Genomic DNA, 18,541 nt, shown 5'->3' with positions numbered 1-18,541 from the left:
CCCTGAGTCTGCCCCTAGAACCCTATAGAGAAGGCTATGTGTGACCCCACTAGCCCTCACACCTAACTTCCCTTTGGCATTACCCAAACTCTACCCTCTAGCATGAGATCTGCTCTCAGGAGACTCATGATGTCTCCTGGCCATGTCAGGGTCCACAGAAGTGACTTTTCTGGTGCCCCATAACACTGAGTCTTTGGCTTCTCTTCTACAGTGACAGGGCCTCCATCTGTCTACTTTTCGCTGTGGTCATAGGCCTGTCCTCACTTTGCATCATCTCGGTTTCAGTGTTCCAGCTGTCCTCATTTCTAGATTATTTTCCTTCTCAGCCCCAAACCGTTATACAGTTTCAGTCCATTGTCCCTACCAATGTCTCACAGTCCTGGCCATAATGTAAGACCTTCTTGTCTCTTTCCTTCCCTTCATTGTAAGTCCATGCTCTGCAATATGCTGGGTTCTCTTAACTTCTCACCTTTGTTATACTCACCCTGATCTAGGGGAAATTCAATGTGGCCTGTTCCATGCCCACACCACTGTGCTGAACAGGATTAGACAGAGATACCGCTGTGTCAATGGCTTCTCCTTAAATCCACGGCCACTTACCAGATGGTACTTCCCAGCTGTGGGCCCACTTGTGCTCCCACTCTGTATCCTGATTCCTTCTCAAGTGCTGCCTGACCATTCCACACACCTCCTGCTTCCTGTACGTTTTCCCTTAGAGGACAGAGTCAGGAAAAATGAGGAGGGAAACTCCTGCCCAACTAACCCTCTAGGCCTGAGCTCCTCCTTCCCTGTGTCTTTGTGCTCGAGGGCATGGCCCTCAGCATCCCTACTGTACACTGTGGCTCTTTCTCTAATGGGACATCCTTTCAGCATTTCTCCATACTATGGGACCTCAGCTGGGGTTCCCGATCAGCTCCATCCAGTGTCTTCTCCCTGTTGCAGCAAAACCCCATGAAAGAGCTGTGTATACTGTAATCCTCACTCTGTCCTCACTTTTTCTTACACATCGCAGTCAGGCTCATGTCCCCACTCTTGTTGACTTTTAACTTGCCCTCCTCATCCTTCTGAGTCTGAAATGTCTGCACTGTGGATGACATCCTACATCTGGCTCCCACCGCCTGTTCCGGCCACTTCTCCTCCTTCCGTGGTGGCTTTCCCTCCAGCCTTGTGCTGGGTGCTTCTCTTTTCCCCAACAGTGGGTACTCCTGGCCCAAAGGCTCTGGTCTTCTTTCTTCTCCCTGTCCATTCTTGGGGAATCTCAGGCTGCTTTATGGGTTCTAGTGCTATCTATAACATGGCAGCTCCAGAATGTCTTCTCTAGCTGACTCTGCCTGAGCTCCCTGACTTCTTGTCAACTGCTATGACATCACCACTAACTTCTCTTTCACATCTCAGCATGTTCTTGTTAGTGTTTCTATTCACATCTCCGACACCAAATGCATGTGTTTCCCCTCTCGCGCAGACAGGTCTCCACCTCTTGAATGCCAGCGGGGTGTCCCACACTTCTGCCACTGCTCAGAGTTAATATAAGCCCTACAGTTTATAAGGGCTCATTTCCCCTTTGTTATCTCCCCATTCTGTCAGCTTTATCATCAGAGCACAGAGAGAAGAGAATCACCTCTTAGGACATCTGTGTTTGATGCCCTGCTTCAAGCCACTCCTAGCTTCCATGTAGACTGTGACTCACTGAATCCCCTTCTAAACAGTTACTGCTTAGTGCCTTGTCCCTACATCTGTTTTCACTCCAGCAGCCAAGTTCTTCAGTCTGACATTCCTCTGTTTAACTTTTTCTGTAGCGTGAATCCTCAGGCTCTGAGTGCCCTATTTATTTTTCCCCATAGGTTTGTGTGTGTGTGTGTGTGTGCATTTGTGTCTGTGTGTTCACAAGTGTGTGTTAGTGTTTCTATGTGTTTGCCAGCATGTGTGCACAGGTGTGTGGAGGTACAAGGTTGATATAAAATATCTTCCTCCAGCATTGCTTGTTGAGTCTGGTCTCTCACTTGAATGCAGAGCTTACCAATTTGGCTAGTTTAATTATCTAACTTGCCTGGAGAATCACCCATCTCTGCCTCCCAAACTCTGGGATTACAGAGGGCCTCACACCCATCCAGGATTTCTGTGCATGCTGGGGAGCAAAACCACAGTCTCCATACTTGACTCACTTGCCATCTCCTCAGCCCCTGGGTAACCTTTCTGTCTGTATCCGGTCACTTTCCCCTGAAGCTCTTTTGCTCTTGAAATTGCCAAAGGACTTTTGTCCTTGCTGTCCTTTGTGCGGAGCGCTGTGCCCCCAGGTGCCCCCAGGGCCTGCTCTCTCACTCTCTCAGTGTCCCTTTTCCATTGTCATGTAACCAGGAATCATTTCCTCACTACCGTCTGTAACAGCTTTCCCCCAGATCTCACCTGTCCCTCTCTGTGTATTTATCTGTATCCCTCTTCTTTATATCACACAGTAGACTGGTCATCTTCTCTTCCACAGTATGGAAGCTGGAGTTTGTTAACTCCTCTGACCAGTGCCTGGGCCAGTGGACAGATGAGGAAAGCAGAAGCCAAGGATGAGCACATGGTTAATGCTCAATAAATAGCTGCCTATTAAATTCATGCCCCGTCTTCATCGTCACCTGGCTTTGTGTTATGCTGTACGGTTTTGCAATGGACAGGCTGTGCAGTCATGATGGCCTGCTTCCCTACCATGTTAACCTTCCTTCCTTCTTTACCTCCTGTGCCAAGAACAGAGCCTGGCACACTATGAGTGCAGGACAATGTCAGCTGAGTGAAAAGAATGGGGTTGAGGGACCGTTTACCACCACAGGATGTCTGTATTTTACCCTCACTGGTTTCTGGGTGATGAAATGCTTCACAGCTTATCATGCAGAGTGTGTCTTTTTTCTCTCTCTCTCTCTCTGCGTATATGTGTACTTGTATGTTGGATGGACTGTATTGTGTGTGCACATGTGTGTGTGTTTGTGTGTTAGATGCACCAAGACTTGGTTGATGATTGAAACTAATCAAATGTGAAGTGGGCAGTCAGAGAAGGAGCCTCTTTACTGAATTCTCCATATATGTTGGTTGGTGAAAATCATGACAATTAAGGATGTAGAGTGTAGTGATTGCTTCTGAACCTTCCTCTTTCACCCAGCCATCATCTTTTCTCCAACACACACACACACACACACACACACACACACACACACACACACACACTTGTTTCTCTCATACATTTCCTTAAGGCTCCATTCACTCTCTCTGGTTCAACACTACATGCATATCTTTTCCAAATTCACTGTGTCATCAAAACTCACGGCAGGTAATGAGTTTGGTCTTGTTTTCTAGCAGTTGGAGTCAGTATCAATTTCTGAGCACAGAGGCTGAGGGAAAAGTTGAGGCCTACCTAGATAGCACTTGGGTCTGGGATCCATCATGAACAAAGGGCTACCCGGGACCCAGGCAGAAGGGGTTGAGACATCTGCAGGCATTCAGTGGTCATTGTGTCCTCTGATGGGGAGGAAGCAGCTGTTGTGACTGAGGAGGCCAAGCCCCTGGACGTGCAGGACTTTCCCTGGTTACTGTCGTCTTTGGGTGTATAGGGTGGGGTGGCTAGTGGTTTGCTGGCAGACAGTCATGAGGTGCCCGGTAGGGGATTGTGTCTCAACCAGGTTTCCTGGCTAGACTGATGTGGATCTCCAACATGTGACTTCAAACATGCCTCCTGGAACAATGGTTGGCTTTTTGACTGTGTGTGAGTTTTGTTTTGTTTTAAACTTCCATTTCTTTTTAAAGGTTCATCTTTCATAGCCCCAAGTCTAGGCCTAACACAGAGCCCCTGAGTTGTCTTTCAGCAAGCTAGTTACCAGAATTTCATTGTTACCTATAAAATAGATAAAAATGAGTTCACAGCTCCAGCTTCAGCTGACCCCAAACCAAACTGACAATGCTGTCAAGCCCAACAGTTAGAAGAAAAGGAATTCTGAAGTCAGCTTTGGGCCTCTGCCATGGCTGGTAAGGAAGGCAGATGAGCCCAGTCCTGATGAGTCCCAGCAGTCCTCTGTTGACACTGCGCCAGAGAAGGGAAGGTTTTCATTTAAAATGGCAAACAGTGACTCAGACATCCTCCCTCAGGGTTTGAAGAAGACGTTTGTGACCATGGACCAGGAGCGCCCCCGCTGTGATCTCAGCATCAACAGCAGAAACGATCTCCGAAAGGTTCTACATCTGGAGTTTCTCTACAGGGAAAACAAGGTGCGTGCCCTTTGAAGTGTGAGTCTGCTGGTGTCCTTGCAGCCAGGGCCTGGCAGCTCTAGCAGGAGGTTTAGGGACTGACCAAGACTAGAGCGAACTAGGTTCAGCCCACCAGCCCTGAGTGTCCTCTGGCGTGTCTGAGGTCACTTTGTCTCACTTGAACTGGGCCTGTCATGCGTAGTCTCTGGTAATTGTTCTCTGTGCTTCCCTGTCGGTATTTTTAGTAAGACTGCTTAAGTATATATTATGCAGTATGATATATATTACATATTATATCATCCATAATGTAAATGTTAGGATAATAGAATATATATATATATGTATGTATTCTATTAATGTTGTCCATCCCCCCCCCGCCTCTGTAAGATTTCCCTTCTGTGGCTGTAAGTCTTTTTTAAATGTAGGTTAGCAGAGCTGGAAGCTTGGTTTAGCACATCCAGGGGTGGTGGAGTTGAGAAAGTCAAGGGAACAGGTTTTCTTGAGATATGGAGGGTCCCCTGGCCCAAGACTCACCCCACCTGCTGCTTTCGTGGTCTTGCATTTGAAGTAGAACATTTTTTTTAAATCTTTTAACTTTTATTTGCTAAATATAAACATTTCACAGCAAAGTTAAAGGAGGCTTAAGAAGCAAAGTTTTAAAAGTAAACTGCAAAATTCTTCTTGAGTGCCATGAAATGCTTTTAGCATGTTTTGCCAAGCAGAATTTATAAAATCTGAAATGTAGAAAATAATTTGCAGAAATTCATACTGCCAACTTCTGAAACTGTAGTGTTGAGTATGGTGCAAGAAATAATCAACAGAAGAGATCTAAGAGCTGAACCATTGGTTATTATTTGTTTCACCAGTGCCTGCCTCCCTCATGCCCATGGACTTAGTAGATGGGCAGAGACTATGTGACATTTTCACTATGTGTCCTCATGTTTAATGACTTATCCAATGACTTTTTGGATAATCCATATGAATCCCTGGAGTAAGTGATTGAGAGGCTAGAAGAGCGAATACATGAACCATTAAAAGCTATCATCCTGACTTTTTTTCTTTTTGTTAGAAAAAAAAAAGAGTCCTCTCCAGAAAATAATGCCTCATGTTGGGCATGATGTAAGAGTAGGAGAGAAACCAGTGATTAGGCTCATATCCTGTGCTTGTCATACTTTAAAAAACAAATGACATTTCATGCAGAAGTTTGATATGTGAGACATAAGGGAAGCCATGCTGTAGTGAGGAAAGTAAAGAATGTTCTGTTTTGGCCTTCTGGACCGGCTTCTCCGTGTGCAGTATAAAAGCCATCAAACCACTGGTGTGTTGGGAGTTTGCCCCTAGGGATACCTGTGAGCCAAAGTGGCTATTTGACACCTGGCATTCACTTATGGGCAAGGGTAGAGATTTCTTTTTCTTTTTTATTTCTTGAGATACAGTCTTCTTCTCTAGTCAAGGCTGGCTAAAATTCATTATGTTTCTTAGACTAGCCTCAAACTGTGGCATTTCTGTTTCAGCCCTAGTGCTGAGTTTACAAGTATGATTCCAGGCTCAGCACTGAGGGGATAGAGATTGATTTTCAAGAGAAGTCTTGGGGCTGGGGAGATGTCTTGGTGGTAAGAGTGTGAATCTCCAGCAACCACAGAGAGAGCTGGCATGGCTATGCACTCCTGTTACACCAGAACTAGGGACAGAGACAAGCAAATTCTAGGAATTTGCTGGCCAGCCATCTTCCTGTGCTCTGAAAGACCTTGGCTAAAGGCAATAAGGCAGAGAATGATAAACGAAGGCATCTGGCCTCTGCATGCCGTTGAACAGCTGTGTACACATGTGTGTGCTTGCTTGTGTGTGCCCCCATCCCCTCCCACACATGAAAATAGATAAAATAAAAATGAAATCCTAACTGATTGAATGGGCATGTGGGAATGAGAACAGGACTATTTGAAATATCCAGAGCAATCGCCACACGCCTTGACAACTAGCCCACAGTGTATGGGGCAGCAAAGAGGACCCCGGGCCAGGCTGCCCTGTGTAAGCACAAGTGTTCTAGTTAGGTCTGCAGACCCCAGATGGCCCTCAGCTTACACATCTTGGCCTGCAGGAGTCCTTGTGAATTCTTTGAGGAGGATAGGCCCTGGCAGCTGACTGAGGTCATACCAGAGGCCGAGGCATCCATCCTATAGGATCTTTGTCTTCTTGTCCTCCATATATCACGTGTGCAGGCTCAGCAGCACTGTGTCCTTTGGTTGCTGGGTTTGGAGGCAATGGCATGGGCTGCTCGTGTTAGGGAGATGTTTCACAGACACTGGGACCTTTACTCGGAACATCCAAAGAACTACACTGGTCCCCTGGAATTTTATGTAAGACCACCTTTACCCAATTTCTCAGAAGTATCTTATCATTTAGGTCATTTTAATTTTTTCACTACAGCATAGTCTCTCAAAAAACAATTATTATCTTAAAACTTAATGTATCATTAGGCCTGAATAAATCTCTGACTATTTGACGTAAGCAGTAGTTATTAGCCATGATAGGATGAATTTGAACCTATGTTTTTTTTTTAATTTTTTATTTAACTTTTATTAATTATACTTTATTCATTTTGAATCCCCCCATAAGCCCCTTCCTCCTCCACTCCCGGTCCCACCCTCTCCCCCCTTTCTGCATGCATGCCCCTCCCCAAGTCCACTGATAGGGGAGGTCCTCCTCTCCTTCTTTCTGATCTTAGTCTATCAGTTCTCATCAGAAGTGGCTGCCTTGTCAGGGTTCTAGGTTATCTCCATGAATAGTCCTTGGTTGGAGTATGAGTCTCTGGGAAGTTCCCTGTGTTCAAATTTTCTGGTTCTGTTGCTCTCCTTGTGGAGTTCCTGTCCTCTCCAGCTCTTACTATTTCCCACTTCTTACATAAAATTCCATTCACTCTGCCCAACAGTTAGCCATCAGGCTCAGCATCTGCTTTGACAGTCTGCACGGCAGAGGTTTCAGAGGCCCTCTGTGGCAGGTTCCGAGGTTGTTTCCTGTTTGCTTCTCTGGCTTTCAGAGGCCCTCTGTAGCAGTGAACCTATGTTTTAAAGCAACACATACTTTTAGCCATCTGTCTCAGGAAGTTCTGAGTTCGCTGAGCCCAAAGCCCACATGACCACAGGGAAGCTCTGCAGGGAAGCTCTGTAATATTCCCAGTGACTTGCTTTTCCGATGGTTATCTGATAGATTAGAACACTTGTTAAGACTGAGGTTTGGGGAAATGGTATTAGCTTCACCTCAAGGCTGTGTGTTCACTCTGAGCTTAGTGATATAAAACTCACCAAGGTGTATTGTGGGCAACCCAAGACCCCAGAGCACCTTACTGAGAGAAAAGGCAAGACATTTGAAATAAATTTCTTTTCTTCAACTCGCTTCATTGTAATCTTAATTTAGACTAGGACAAAGAATAGTTTTTTTTTTTTTTGGTTTTATAAAAACTGAGTAAATAAACATATTACCCCTGATTTTAATTATCTGATAAGGCTGTTGAACTTAGTGTTGTCCACTGGCCATGGATCTTGGCTGGAGAGGGACAGCAAGGGAGGGCCTTGGCCCGTGCTGAGGGCTCCACACCAGGCCCTTCATCAGACACTTGGCCACTTGGACTTGGCAAGCACTGTACGCAAGCCCACGTCTGGCCATGGCTCAGCAGGGCAGATCTCCCAGGTCCCGACCGACTCATGGCCAGATGCCCGAAGCCAGCCTGTGGGTAGCTGCCTGGACAACTGGGTGTCTGCTTAGATTGTCTGAGGGGAGGGGTTTAGGAGAGATCAGAGCTCGAGTTCTTGCTGTCTGGGTTTAGTAATTCTCAGCTGGTCACGCACTTAAAAACAAGAGATCCAAAAACCATGTAAAGAAAATACTTAGTGTAGGCAATGCTGGAAAATACCGATACCATTAATTTTAAAAATTATTGCTTCAAGAGTTTCTTCACTTGTGTTTAAATTTTTTTTTTAATTTTTTTATGGTTGGAATATAACCTTAGTCAGTCCTAGCTAACATTATGCTTTTCATTAAAACCTCCTGCTTCAGTCTCTGCAATCACTAGTGGTCACTGTTGAAGAAATATCATCTATTGAGTTATTTACTTTTGTCTTTGCTATGACAAAATAACCTGACAGAAACAATGTAAAGAGTGAAAAAGTGTATTTGAGGTTATGATTTTAGGTTCTTTAGTCCATTGTGCTGGGGTGTGAGGTGGCTTATTAACATGATGTATAACAGAAACATGAGGCTGGTAAGTATAACCTTCAAAATCCTGTCCCTTACAATCTATTTCAGCCAGCCAGGTCCCATCTCCTGAAGGCTCCACAGACTTTAAAATAGTGCCATGAGCTAGTGACCAAATATCAAGTACATTGAGCCTGAGGGGGACATCCCAGATTCAGACCACAACATCCACTAGTAAACTGTTCAAGCCTCAAATGTATCTTGGATCTATGGGGGCTGGAAAGATGGTGGAAGGAGACAACTGCAAATTGGCTTTTGATTGCCACATGTGGCGGCAGCCCCTCCCCACTCAATAAATGAGTGTAATGCAAAATTCAATTAAAACTGCATTTTAAATGAAAGGGGTTTTCTCTTACAGTTGTTCATGAAGGGAAAGAATGCAAAAGGAGATTAGCTTGGACAGCTCAATGTTAGTTCTTTCGGAGTGGAGATTTTTTTTTTTTTTTTGGTCTCTGAATCCCTACAGTGCCTGGCACATGGGCTAAGTGAGTACTTGTGTGATGGGAGTGTGTAGTGTGAATAAAAAGCTGGTAAATGTGTCAACATTGGGATAGCCATCTTTCCACCCTCCCCCAAATGCTGTACATGCAATTAATGATGTTTTTTTTTCCCTTTCCAATGTTAGGCAAAGGAAAAGCCTCTAAAAACAAACCTTGAGCTCATCACCAGATACTTTCTGGATCATACAGGAAATACAGACAACAATGTAAGTCAAGAAACCCCAATTCCTGCACTCCATGTTCCAAAGAAAAACAACAGATTGCCTGTGAGATGCTCAGAGGCCACATTGGTGGATATATACGACCTTTCAGATGAAGACATGGGAAGACGCACGTCATGGTCAGAAGCAAGCAAAGCCAGGTGCCTACCTCTGCCTCTGCCTCTGCCTCTTCACTCTGCCCACCAGCCTTGGCAAACTTGGGCCCTGTTCTTCCTTACGTCCTACTTTTCTTTTCTTTTCTTTTGAGATTCAGGTCTGGTCACTCCTTTGTTACTCTTAAAGACTGAACTCAGACTTCAGAGTACACACTCTCGGTGAGGATAGCCTAAACCTCTCGGCAATCTGTTTCTGGCCTTTTTCTCTGGCTTCCTTCATTCTCTTGGCCACAAGCTTAGCACATTCTTCAGCCTCCTCCTTACTTTTCTTAGTACCCTGTGTCTTTAAAGCAGTGCGTTGGCATCTGTGTTGCAGGATGCGTGGAGTAACTGCAACTGTGTGCAGGACATGTGGAGTGCTGAATCTTGGGTGCTTTGGTCCTGGGTGACAGCATATCAGCGGACACCATCCTCTTTAGAGAGATTGAAAAGGTTCTTTGGGACCCTCACCACTGAGGCACAGTAGTATGAGTCAGTCCAGGAATATTCCCTCTCCCTCTCCCTCCATGAAAACCAAATTGAGAACTCAGCTTGGCATCAACATTCATCCCCAAACACACTTGCACTTCCTCTCCAGTTCTTGGTCAACAACAAGAATACATTTTCTCAACAGCAGCCACATTATTCTGGTGTGGGTCAGGACACCTTGCTTCACGGGAAACCCCTGTTTGTTATTCCCACTGACGATGACATAACCCTTCCACTCTTGATGCAGAGCATCAACAGCAATGTCCGTGGCTACATGCTTCTCATAGAAAGTATGCAGTTTGTGTTCATCGTCAACCTCGATGGATTTCTGATGGCCAGTGGTTGGAAGGAGAATACCCAGTTCCATCTTGACATGGCTGGCCACCTGGGAGGCACCACAAAAAAAAGAGCACTTTTTGCTCCATTTCATTGCTTCTCACTTTTCCCCCTTCCTTTCCTCCCTTCCTCCTTGTGCACACATAGCTTTACTGAACAACCAGGAATGTCAAGTTTTCTCCAGGTGTGCTCTCCTTGTACAGCAAGGCCATGTTCTACATGCTCCCTCCTTTATCATCTGATGAACAAGACTCAAGGCACTCTTTAGCCTTCAGCCACTAGGACTGCCGATCCCTTGTGGACTGTCATCTGACTTTGATGCATTTGTCTTGTTGCCAACAAAGTGCTTTCTATTCCTTACCTCTCTGACGTGAATGAGCCTTGGCTCATTTCCAATTACGTGTTTATAAATGACGGTTAACTTTGGGTTTCTAATTATCATTCATTTGGAGGCTCTATTTTAATGGAAACATTATATTTTTGCAGGCACGACAATCTCGATGGTGACATGCTTGGTAATTTTGTATCCTCCAAAAAGACCCCACACAGATGTAAGCCCGCACACATAGTCCTGGGTGACAGCCTGCCTTTGGTTCCTGCATGGGAAAAGGTGGACCAGCTTCACTTATCAGAGCCTTGCATAGATGTGAAGAGGCCAGTGGAGAGGACCAGGCCAAAGTCTGGCCTGATCGTCCGAGGCATGATGGCTGGGCCTGTCGCCAGCTCTCCGCAGGTGGGCCTGCTGCTCCTTCTGTTTTCCGTAGACTGGGGAGTGAGCGGTAGGCTTCAGGCACTGCTGGCTGAGAAAGGGGATACATGTGGGGACAGGAAGAATGTCTTCCTGTTTTCTCCTTGGCTCTTCTTTCAGTGATGCCATGGATCCCCAGCAGGCTTCATTGCCTCCTTGCCTTCAGTTTACCCAAGTTAGTGAAGTGGATACTTTGGTTTTATCTCTCCTTATTACAAGTAAAGACACACACTCATGGCTTTGGCTTTGCAGTTTTAGAGTAGGGGATGTCTCCTAGTGTAGAGAATATTGTTCTTTACCACAGTGGTTAGAGGGGAGTAGAAACCTTGGTTTTTAAGCCATCATTTATTCTGTTTCATTTGTTTTTCTTTCAGAAAAACTGTAAAAATTTCACTCGTTGTTTGATGGTTTCCTCTGAGAGGGATTTGGTCTCATTAGGTAGAAGGGTACACCAAATGAGAGGACAGTATGAAAGGAGTTTGCCAAACACCAAATGGGAAAATAGCAACATCACATCCCATAGTAGTAACACAAGGGGGCCAGGCAAACCTACACTGGTTGTCTGTGGAATGCCATCTCCTCTTTCACTTAGCTATGTGTCTGTGTCTGGATGAGTGTCTTGATGCTGATACTAATCTTTTATCTCTTGTGGGGTTGAACAAAGAGGAGAGGTACTCTCCCTGCCAAGCCACACCTTGGTGCTATGTTCCACCCAAGGCTTCTTGTCAAAGAAGGAAATTTATAAACTAGGCCCTGTCCAGAGGAAAGTGGCTAGCATGGTCAGAGAAGTTGGGAGAAAACGTAGTCTTGGGAGGTGTTTAAGTTATAGAGATAATTGTTGTTGGCAGAATGTAAGAGATATTTTCAAATGTGGAAGGAGGAATAGCCAAATTCCAGGGTGGCAGATATGTGGCTAAGACTTTGGTGCCCTCCCATGATGCCTTGCTCTGGCCCACTTCGCTAGTTAGGGTCAGTGCTCTTTTCTGCAGTCACATCACTCTGGGTACCTTGAATAGTTACTGCCAGTAGAATAATGTGGTGGCATATCAGAGGAGCTCTATTAGCCATCTTAGGTTTATCTGAGGTCTCTGAGGGCTCTCACATTTGTGTGTGGCACATGGTGTTCTTTCATTAGCCTTTGCAGGGTGGAGTGGTACAGTGTCTCTGAGGGCTATGGGAAACACTGCTACACTCTGGTTGGAAGTTGGTATGAGGACTGTACTCACACATAGAGTGGCCTCAGTGGGAAACAAGTTGTGCCTCCTCCTGCTGGGGACACGGCAGAAGGGAGTCTATCTAACTCAGAGTTTAGGCTTCCACAGTGGCTCTCAGAGCTTTCAGTCTCAGGATCTCTTTGTGCTTTTAACACTGAGGATCCCTATCGCTCTTGTTCAGGGGGGCAATATCTATTGATATTTGCTCTATGAAGAGATAGCTAGTGCTTAAATGTGCTTGCTGCTCCTCTGTAGGACCTGGGTTCAGTTCCCAAAACCCATCATCACTTCCTGTAACTTCAGCTCCAGGGATCTGACTCTATCTTCTGGCTTCTAAGGGCAAGGCTGTACTTTTTTTGTGCACAACTCATATTCACCCCCACTCACACACACACTCTCACACGTACCATTAAAATAAATTAAAAAATTTAAACTAAGAAATTAAAATAATTTCTTTCATAATGGGTAAAACAATACCAGTAAACTGTTCATATTACACAATATATTTTGGTATAAAACAGTATTTTCCAAAACAGATAGTTGATAAGATAAGTAACTGCTTTGTACATGTTTTTGCAAATCTCTTTAATGTAGATACCATTTTTGCTTCCAAATGTAGCCTTTTGCAATACAATGTTTTTATTAAAGTATGTGGACAAAATTTGGCCTTAAACAGAAGTTAGAAAGGAAAAAGAATTTTAATACCTTTTCCAGAATACCAGGGCCATTCTTTGATACCACCAGAAACTAGATAAATCTAGTTTTCAAGGTGGAATCTTTTCTCCCCACCCCCTAGGTAGGGTCTCTTGTAGACCAAGCCGGTCTCAAACTTGCTATATAGCTGAGAATGATCTTGAACTTCTGACCTTCCTGCATCCATCTCCCAATTGCTGGGATTGTAAGTGTGTGTCACTACACTTGGTATATGTGGCACTGGGAATCAAGCCTAGGCTTCACCTATGCTAGGCAAGTACACTATCAAATCAAGCTATGTACAAAACTATATATGATATGCCAAGCTATAATTACACCTCTTAATGTGGGACCTTAAACCACATACATGTGCTTTTTGTACTTTATCAGTTCCCACAGGTTGTCATTCATGTTGAATCTTTTATTCCTGTATGATTAATATAGATCTTCTAAACAGGGACACATCTCATATATGAAAACACACACACACACACACACACACACACACACACACATACACCTTGATATGACCACTAAGGCTTGTAGGAAACATTTAAGTCCCTCCAAACCTTCAAGCTTTTGGTGGCTGATGTAGGATTCCCAAAAGTTCTGATGTTTACCCTGCAGCCTGCGTTTCTTCACTGAAAACAGTACACCATTTGTTTTTCTTGGTGTGACAAGCTCAGTTTATTTTCAAGAAATGCCTGCCAAATTCCAAGTCAGAATCACTATGATCGGTCTGCCAATGGTTCCTCCCAAATAACAGCACATTCACTTCACTCACAGTTGGACGGTTGCACAAGCTGGAGACACTATCCTTCTTGCTCAGCAGAGGGAGTGAATGTACCTCCCATTTGGTTGCATGGAATACTGAAAAGATGTGTGCTGTGCAGTCCAGAGGGAACGAGGCTAATAATGCTTACTAATAAAAGCTTCAGTGGGGCTGTTGTTAAGTTAAATCAGTTTTATATTTGTTCATTCTTATTGCAAGTGTGAGGCAGTGAAGAACACCCAGAACATGGGTGAGGTTGTACAAGGTGTACAAGGCCAATAGTTTTCCTGCTATCACTGTGCACACTAAGTCACACTTTGAAAAAGCAAATTGGGTCATCTTTCTACTGTCTCAGTCAGTTGCCTGTCGCTCTAACAAGGTATCTGAGGATGGGTAAATTCACAGAGGTTTATTTAGGTCATAGTTGTGGGGTCTGAGAGTCTTAAGGCTTTTGTCTGCTCAGACTTGGTGAAGACCCTTTGTTCTACATCATAGCAAGGCAGGTGCCATCATGGCAGGCGTGCATGTGGGAGAGGCAGGCTCTGTGTATGAAACCAGGATTCAGGGGAGATACCTGGTTCTTTTACAGCAATTTGTTCTCGTAGAAATTAATCCAGTCCCAGGAGACCAGTACTGATCGCTTCGAAGGGTGTTGCCTCTCTGATCCAGTTATCTTCCTCTGGGCCCTACCAGTTCCCCTTAACACCACCAAGCTCACAGCATATGGACCATGGAGGACACGCTCCTGTCATATCTAGCTACTCTAAGATTAGTTTTGAATTCCCTAAACGGTCTGAAGACCTCTAGTGGTGAGTGGGCCACACTTTGAGAACCAGTGGCACAGTAGGTGCCAGGGTCTTGTCTCCTATCAAGATGGCTCAGTTCTTTAGTGTGCTCAGGTGAGACTTTCATGGCTGGTGAGAAGGAGGTGGCTTGGACCCATCTTCCTCTTATGAGCATTGCTGTAGACTTCTTTGGTAATTGTTTTGGGAAGTGAAGTTTCCTTCCCTTGTGATATCTGAACCCTGAGAAGCACAATGAATGGTGGTTGCTGTGGAATTTCCTAGGTTTTCTGGAAGGTGTTTGACATTTTGGTCACATTGCTGGTTGTTCAAGAGAAAGGCTTCAAGACTTGCTGGGTATTCATAATCTTTACTAGTAAGTCATGGATGAAGTGTCTCCTTGGGAATGGTGACTAATGTCTTCCTCACTGTGTGTCCTGGGCTGCTTTGGAGCAGAGTTGTAGTGCCTAGTCATTTCCATCAGGCCAGAGCACTACAAAATTAGCTCTCCTTATTCCAACCCAAGCTACCAATTGCCCCTGAGTTGTTTCTAGAAATGCTTAGAGATCCCGAAGTCTGACCCAAGGAAAAGTTCCAAGGTGGATTTTGTGTCTCTGCAGCGCTCCCATGTCATTGCCTCATTGGTTAGTAGCAGGAGATCCCATTTCTTCAGCAGATCACTGATGAGAGGGGCATCGCTCACCTGACTCTATAGGATTTTTTCTTTTCAAGTTAGCAAATCTCGAGTACTAAGGAGGTACAGGCAGCTGAGTTGGGATCTCCATAAACACCACAACTGAATGGCTTTGGCCATTCATGATCCACCACCAGGAGATACAGGGAGTGAGGATGGCCTGCTCACTGCCATGATTCTGTGGCATGCCTGCCCTGCATTTGGGCTGTGCCTTATCTTATCCATGGCTATGAGAGGGAGGGGCTCCAAGCCTCATTTCTCACCCCGAATCTGTGGCCCAAATCTGTTTTGGATTTAGAGTATTTGTTTATATTTCAGAAAGTACAGGTGCCACATAGCATGTAGCTCCATGAGCAAAACCAAACATCTTTATAGCTAAACGGGAGATAGCAACCCCTTAGAAACTTGACAGCCACATCCTAACAGATGGAAACAGCTTACCACAGGATTACTGAAGAATCCTCAGTAAAAATGCCAGCTAATGGATTGTGGACAGCTTGCATTACTGGTGAGGATATGAGGGATGGAGAAGTAAAATAGCATTCACAGATGGTTCAGCTGTAGGTGAGGAGACAATACAGAAACTCAAGTGAAGCTGGGTGCTGGTGGCACACACCTATAATCCCAGCCCTTGGGAGGCAGAAACAGGAGGATCTCTATGAGTTCAAGGCCAGCCTGGTCTGCAGAATGAGTTACAGGACAGCAGGACAGCCAGGGCTGTTACAGAGAGAAACCTTGTCTCAGAAAAAAAAAAAAAAAAAAAAAAGGAAAAGAAAGAAAAAAGAAAGAAACCCAAGTGATAGGCTTCCCACCACCTGAAATGCTCAGGGTAAGGAAAAGGTAAGAGAAAACCCCAGGGGTGCCCTGGAGTCTATGCAGGAAAGTGTGTCAATGAGGAGGTTGCAGTGCCAGGAGCTTTGAGTGGCACCTTCCAGAATAGGTTGAGGGAAGGAATCAGTCCCTTCAGGTCTCAGGGAACCTTACAGAAGAAGAGGCAGAAAGCATGTAAGAGCCAAAGGGGATGGAGACACCAAGGAATCAAGGCCTTCCACACCCCTATGGTTCATATATGAACTCATGGAGACTGAGCATCATGCATGGTGGCTCTGCACAGGTCTGCCCCAGACGAGGTCCTAGAACTGAAAGGAGAAGCAGACACATGCCCCATCTCCTAACTGTAAACCTGATGAAAAATATTTTTCCCCAAGAGAGTCTCACTGGGGAAACAAACCACTTTTAAGGGTAGGCTCCATGCCCAGCAGTCAGTGGCCAACAGAACAAACTGAAAGGGTGTCCTTGGAAGTTCTTTGTTTCGTGTTAAGTTAGGGCTTTTTCTTTTTCTAACCTCACAGGTCCTTTCCATATATATTATTTTATGTTTTGTGGGATTCCTGTGCATATCAAATTGTGTGTGTCTCTGCATCTATATGCATTTGTTGTGCTTCTTCTTTGGCTCTTGTTTGGTTGGTTTTGTTCTATTCCAATTTGATTATTTTGTTCTATTTTATTATTATTCTTTAGATGCCTGTTTGTTTTCTTAGGAGAGACAGAAAGGGTGTGGATCTGGATGGGAGGAAAGGTAGGGAGGAACTGGGAGGAGTAGGGAGAGAGGAAACTGTGATCAGAATATATTATATAAAAATCATTTCGATAAAAGAAAAAAGGAAGGAGTTGGGGTGTGAATAGCTCTTCCTGGGGAGGGACCATCACAGGGAATAAAGCATTTTTTTTCTCACTCCCCTAGCTAAGGATGCTCACTGCCATTTTTCTCACCCCTCCAGGATTCTTTCCGCAAACGCTCTCTGAGACGGTCCTCAGCCTTGAGCAGGAAGCTCCAAGCCCCAGAGGAGAGCCAACAGCAGACTGAGCCTGCTGTGCATACTCCAGCCTGTCCAGGTCCACAGGAGGTCCCTGCTTCCAGCAGTGACTCTGTCTCCAGGAGCCCTCTGGGCCAGCTGAATGAACTGTCTGCGGAGAAGCCAAATGCCACTTCCAGCAGCCAAGGGCTGTCCCTGAGGGACAGGCCCAAGCTAAAAAGTGTTTCAGAGGAAAGCCCACTGGGGTGCAGCCACACAGAAACCAGCACAACACCTTTGAAGCTGTACTTGCCTGGTGGGAATTCCAGGATGACCCAGGAGCAGCTGGAAAGAACGTTCAAGTGCCAGGGTAGCCAGCCCCCATCTCTCAGGTGAGCATGGGGAGCAGGGTGGGGGCTTTTCAAGCCAAGCACTACCTGTCACACAGGGTCCAGCCTCTAATGGCTTTCATGGCATTCTCTTGGTCTCTTGTGCTCTCACTGCAAGCCTGTGGGGTAGGCAGGCTTATAATCAACCAGGAGGAGAATGGAGCCAGAGGTCACGTCACACCTTTGGAAGGTCTTCGGGGAGGCCTTCTCCACCCTCCCCATTCTTTTCTGAGCTGTACAAGGCTTTAGTTGATGCCCTCCACACACCTGGAGCCGTGCTTGGCTGATGTGGATTAGAGGAGTTCCCTGCATTCAGGAATCAGCCCCCAAAGACTTCGTGTGGGTGCTCCTTTTATTTCTTTAACCCTGTTTTTTACTTCTATTCTTTCAGAATAGGTCATTGGGGATTTCTGCAGTAGTTGAGTTTTGAATGTTCAACCAGTCCTATACCTGGAATGAGCCTCATAGCTATGATATCATTAGGTTTAATTCGTTCATATCCCACTTAGGACTTCTGTGCACAGATTCATGGAGGAGATGGTCCAGTGGGTTTCCCTGTTGTCACCCCCTCCTTGGGTGCTGGCCTCTTTCTCTTCTGTTAAGAGTGAGTATAAGACTGATGCTGTTCTCTTTGAACACTTGATAGGGCTCAGTAGGAAGGACTTCTAGGGGTTTTAAATCATATATTCAATTAAAGTGCTTTTAATTAGAAATTCGTAGTCTTTGTTAGTTTGACCAAGTTACAGTTTTCAAGGTCTTGGACAGTTTTATCTGTATTTAGATTATTGGTATAAATTACACAGTTAAAATATGCTTTCTCCACTTCCAAGTTTGTAAGATCCACAGTGATGTCTCTGCTTCATTTCTGAAATTATTCATTAGCAATAATTAAAATATTAGTAATTTGTCATTTCCCCCTTTGTACACTTGAGTGTGTGTGTGTGTACATTCACACCCTATTAGCCTTATATATTTTCTAGGAACTCTTTTTGTCTTTATGTGAGTCTTTTCATTAATTTGGGCTGTTTTTAATTACTTCATTTGTACTCCTTCCTGTTGGTTTAATTTGGAACTGTTTTCCAGTTCACTGTTGTGGGTCTTTGATGTTCGGTTCTCAACTATCTTCTTTCTTGATCTTTGTTTGCACACACCCTTCCATGACCTTAGGCTTTCTTCCTGGCTGGTGGCAAGTCAGTCCACTTTTTGAAGGTTTCATTGTGCACTTCTGAGGATAATGTAGCTTTTCAAACGTAGGCTGCTCCTCCTACTTCCATATCCTTTGAGGATGGTTTTCTTTCTTTGGC

General features: G+C 44.9%; 1 protein-coding gene across 3 annotated transcripts in view; it reads left to right on the top strand.

Annotated features, from left to right (window-relative positions):
- Nucleotides 1-18,541, top strand: part of Mindy4 (MINDY lysine 48 deubiquitinase 4) — a 124,481-nt gene that overhangs the window by 18,053 nt on the left and 87,887 nt on the right. For 2 of the 3 annotated variants that reach the window (XM_060379965.1, XM_021648112.2), the window contains 4 exons: nt 4,120-4,239; nt 9,095-9,330; nt 10,636-10,882; nt 16,834-17,240. In XM_060379965.1, coding sequence (XP_060235948.1) covers nt 4,120-4,239; nt 9,095-9,330; nt 10,636-10,882; nt 16,834-17,240 — 1,010 coding nt within the window. Of the gene's footprint in view, nt 1-2,893; nt 3,740-4,119; nt 4,240-9,094; nt 9,331-10,635; nt 10,883-16,833; nt 17,241-18,541 lie in introns of those variants that run through there. The other variant, XM_060379966.1, reaches the window with a different exon arrangement.

This window comes from Meriones unguiculatus, chromosome 3, assembly GCF_030254825.1.
Source record: "Meriones unguiculatus strain TT.TT164.6M chromosome 3, Bangor_MerUng_6.1, whole genome shotgun sequence".
NCBI classification, from domain to species: domain Eukaryota; kingdom Metazoa; phylum Chordata; class Mammalia; order Rodentia; family Muridae; genus Meriones; species Meriones unguiculatus.
This window is presented reverse-complemented; position numbering and strand designations above follow the sequence as displayed.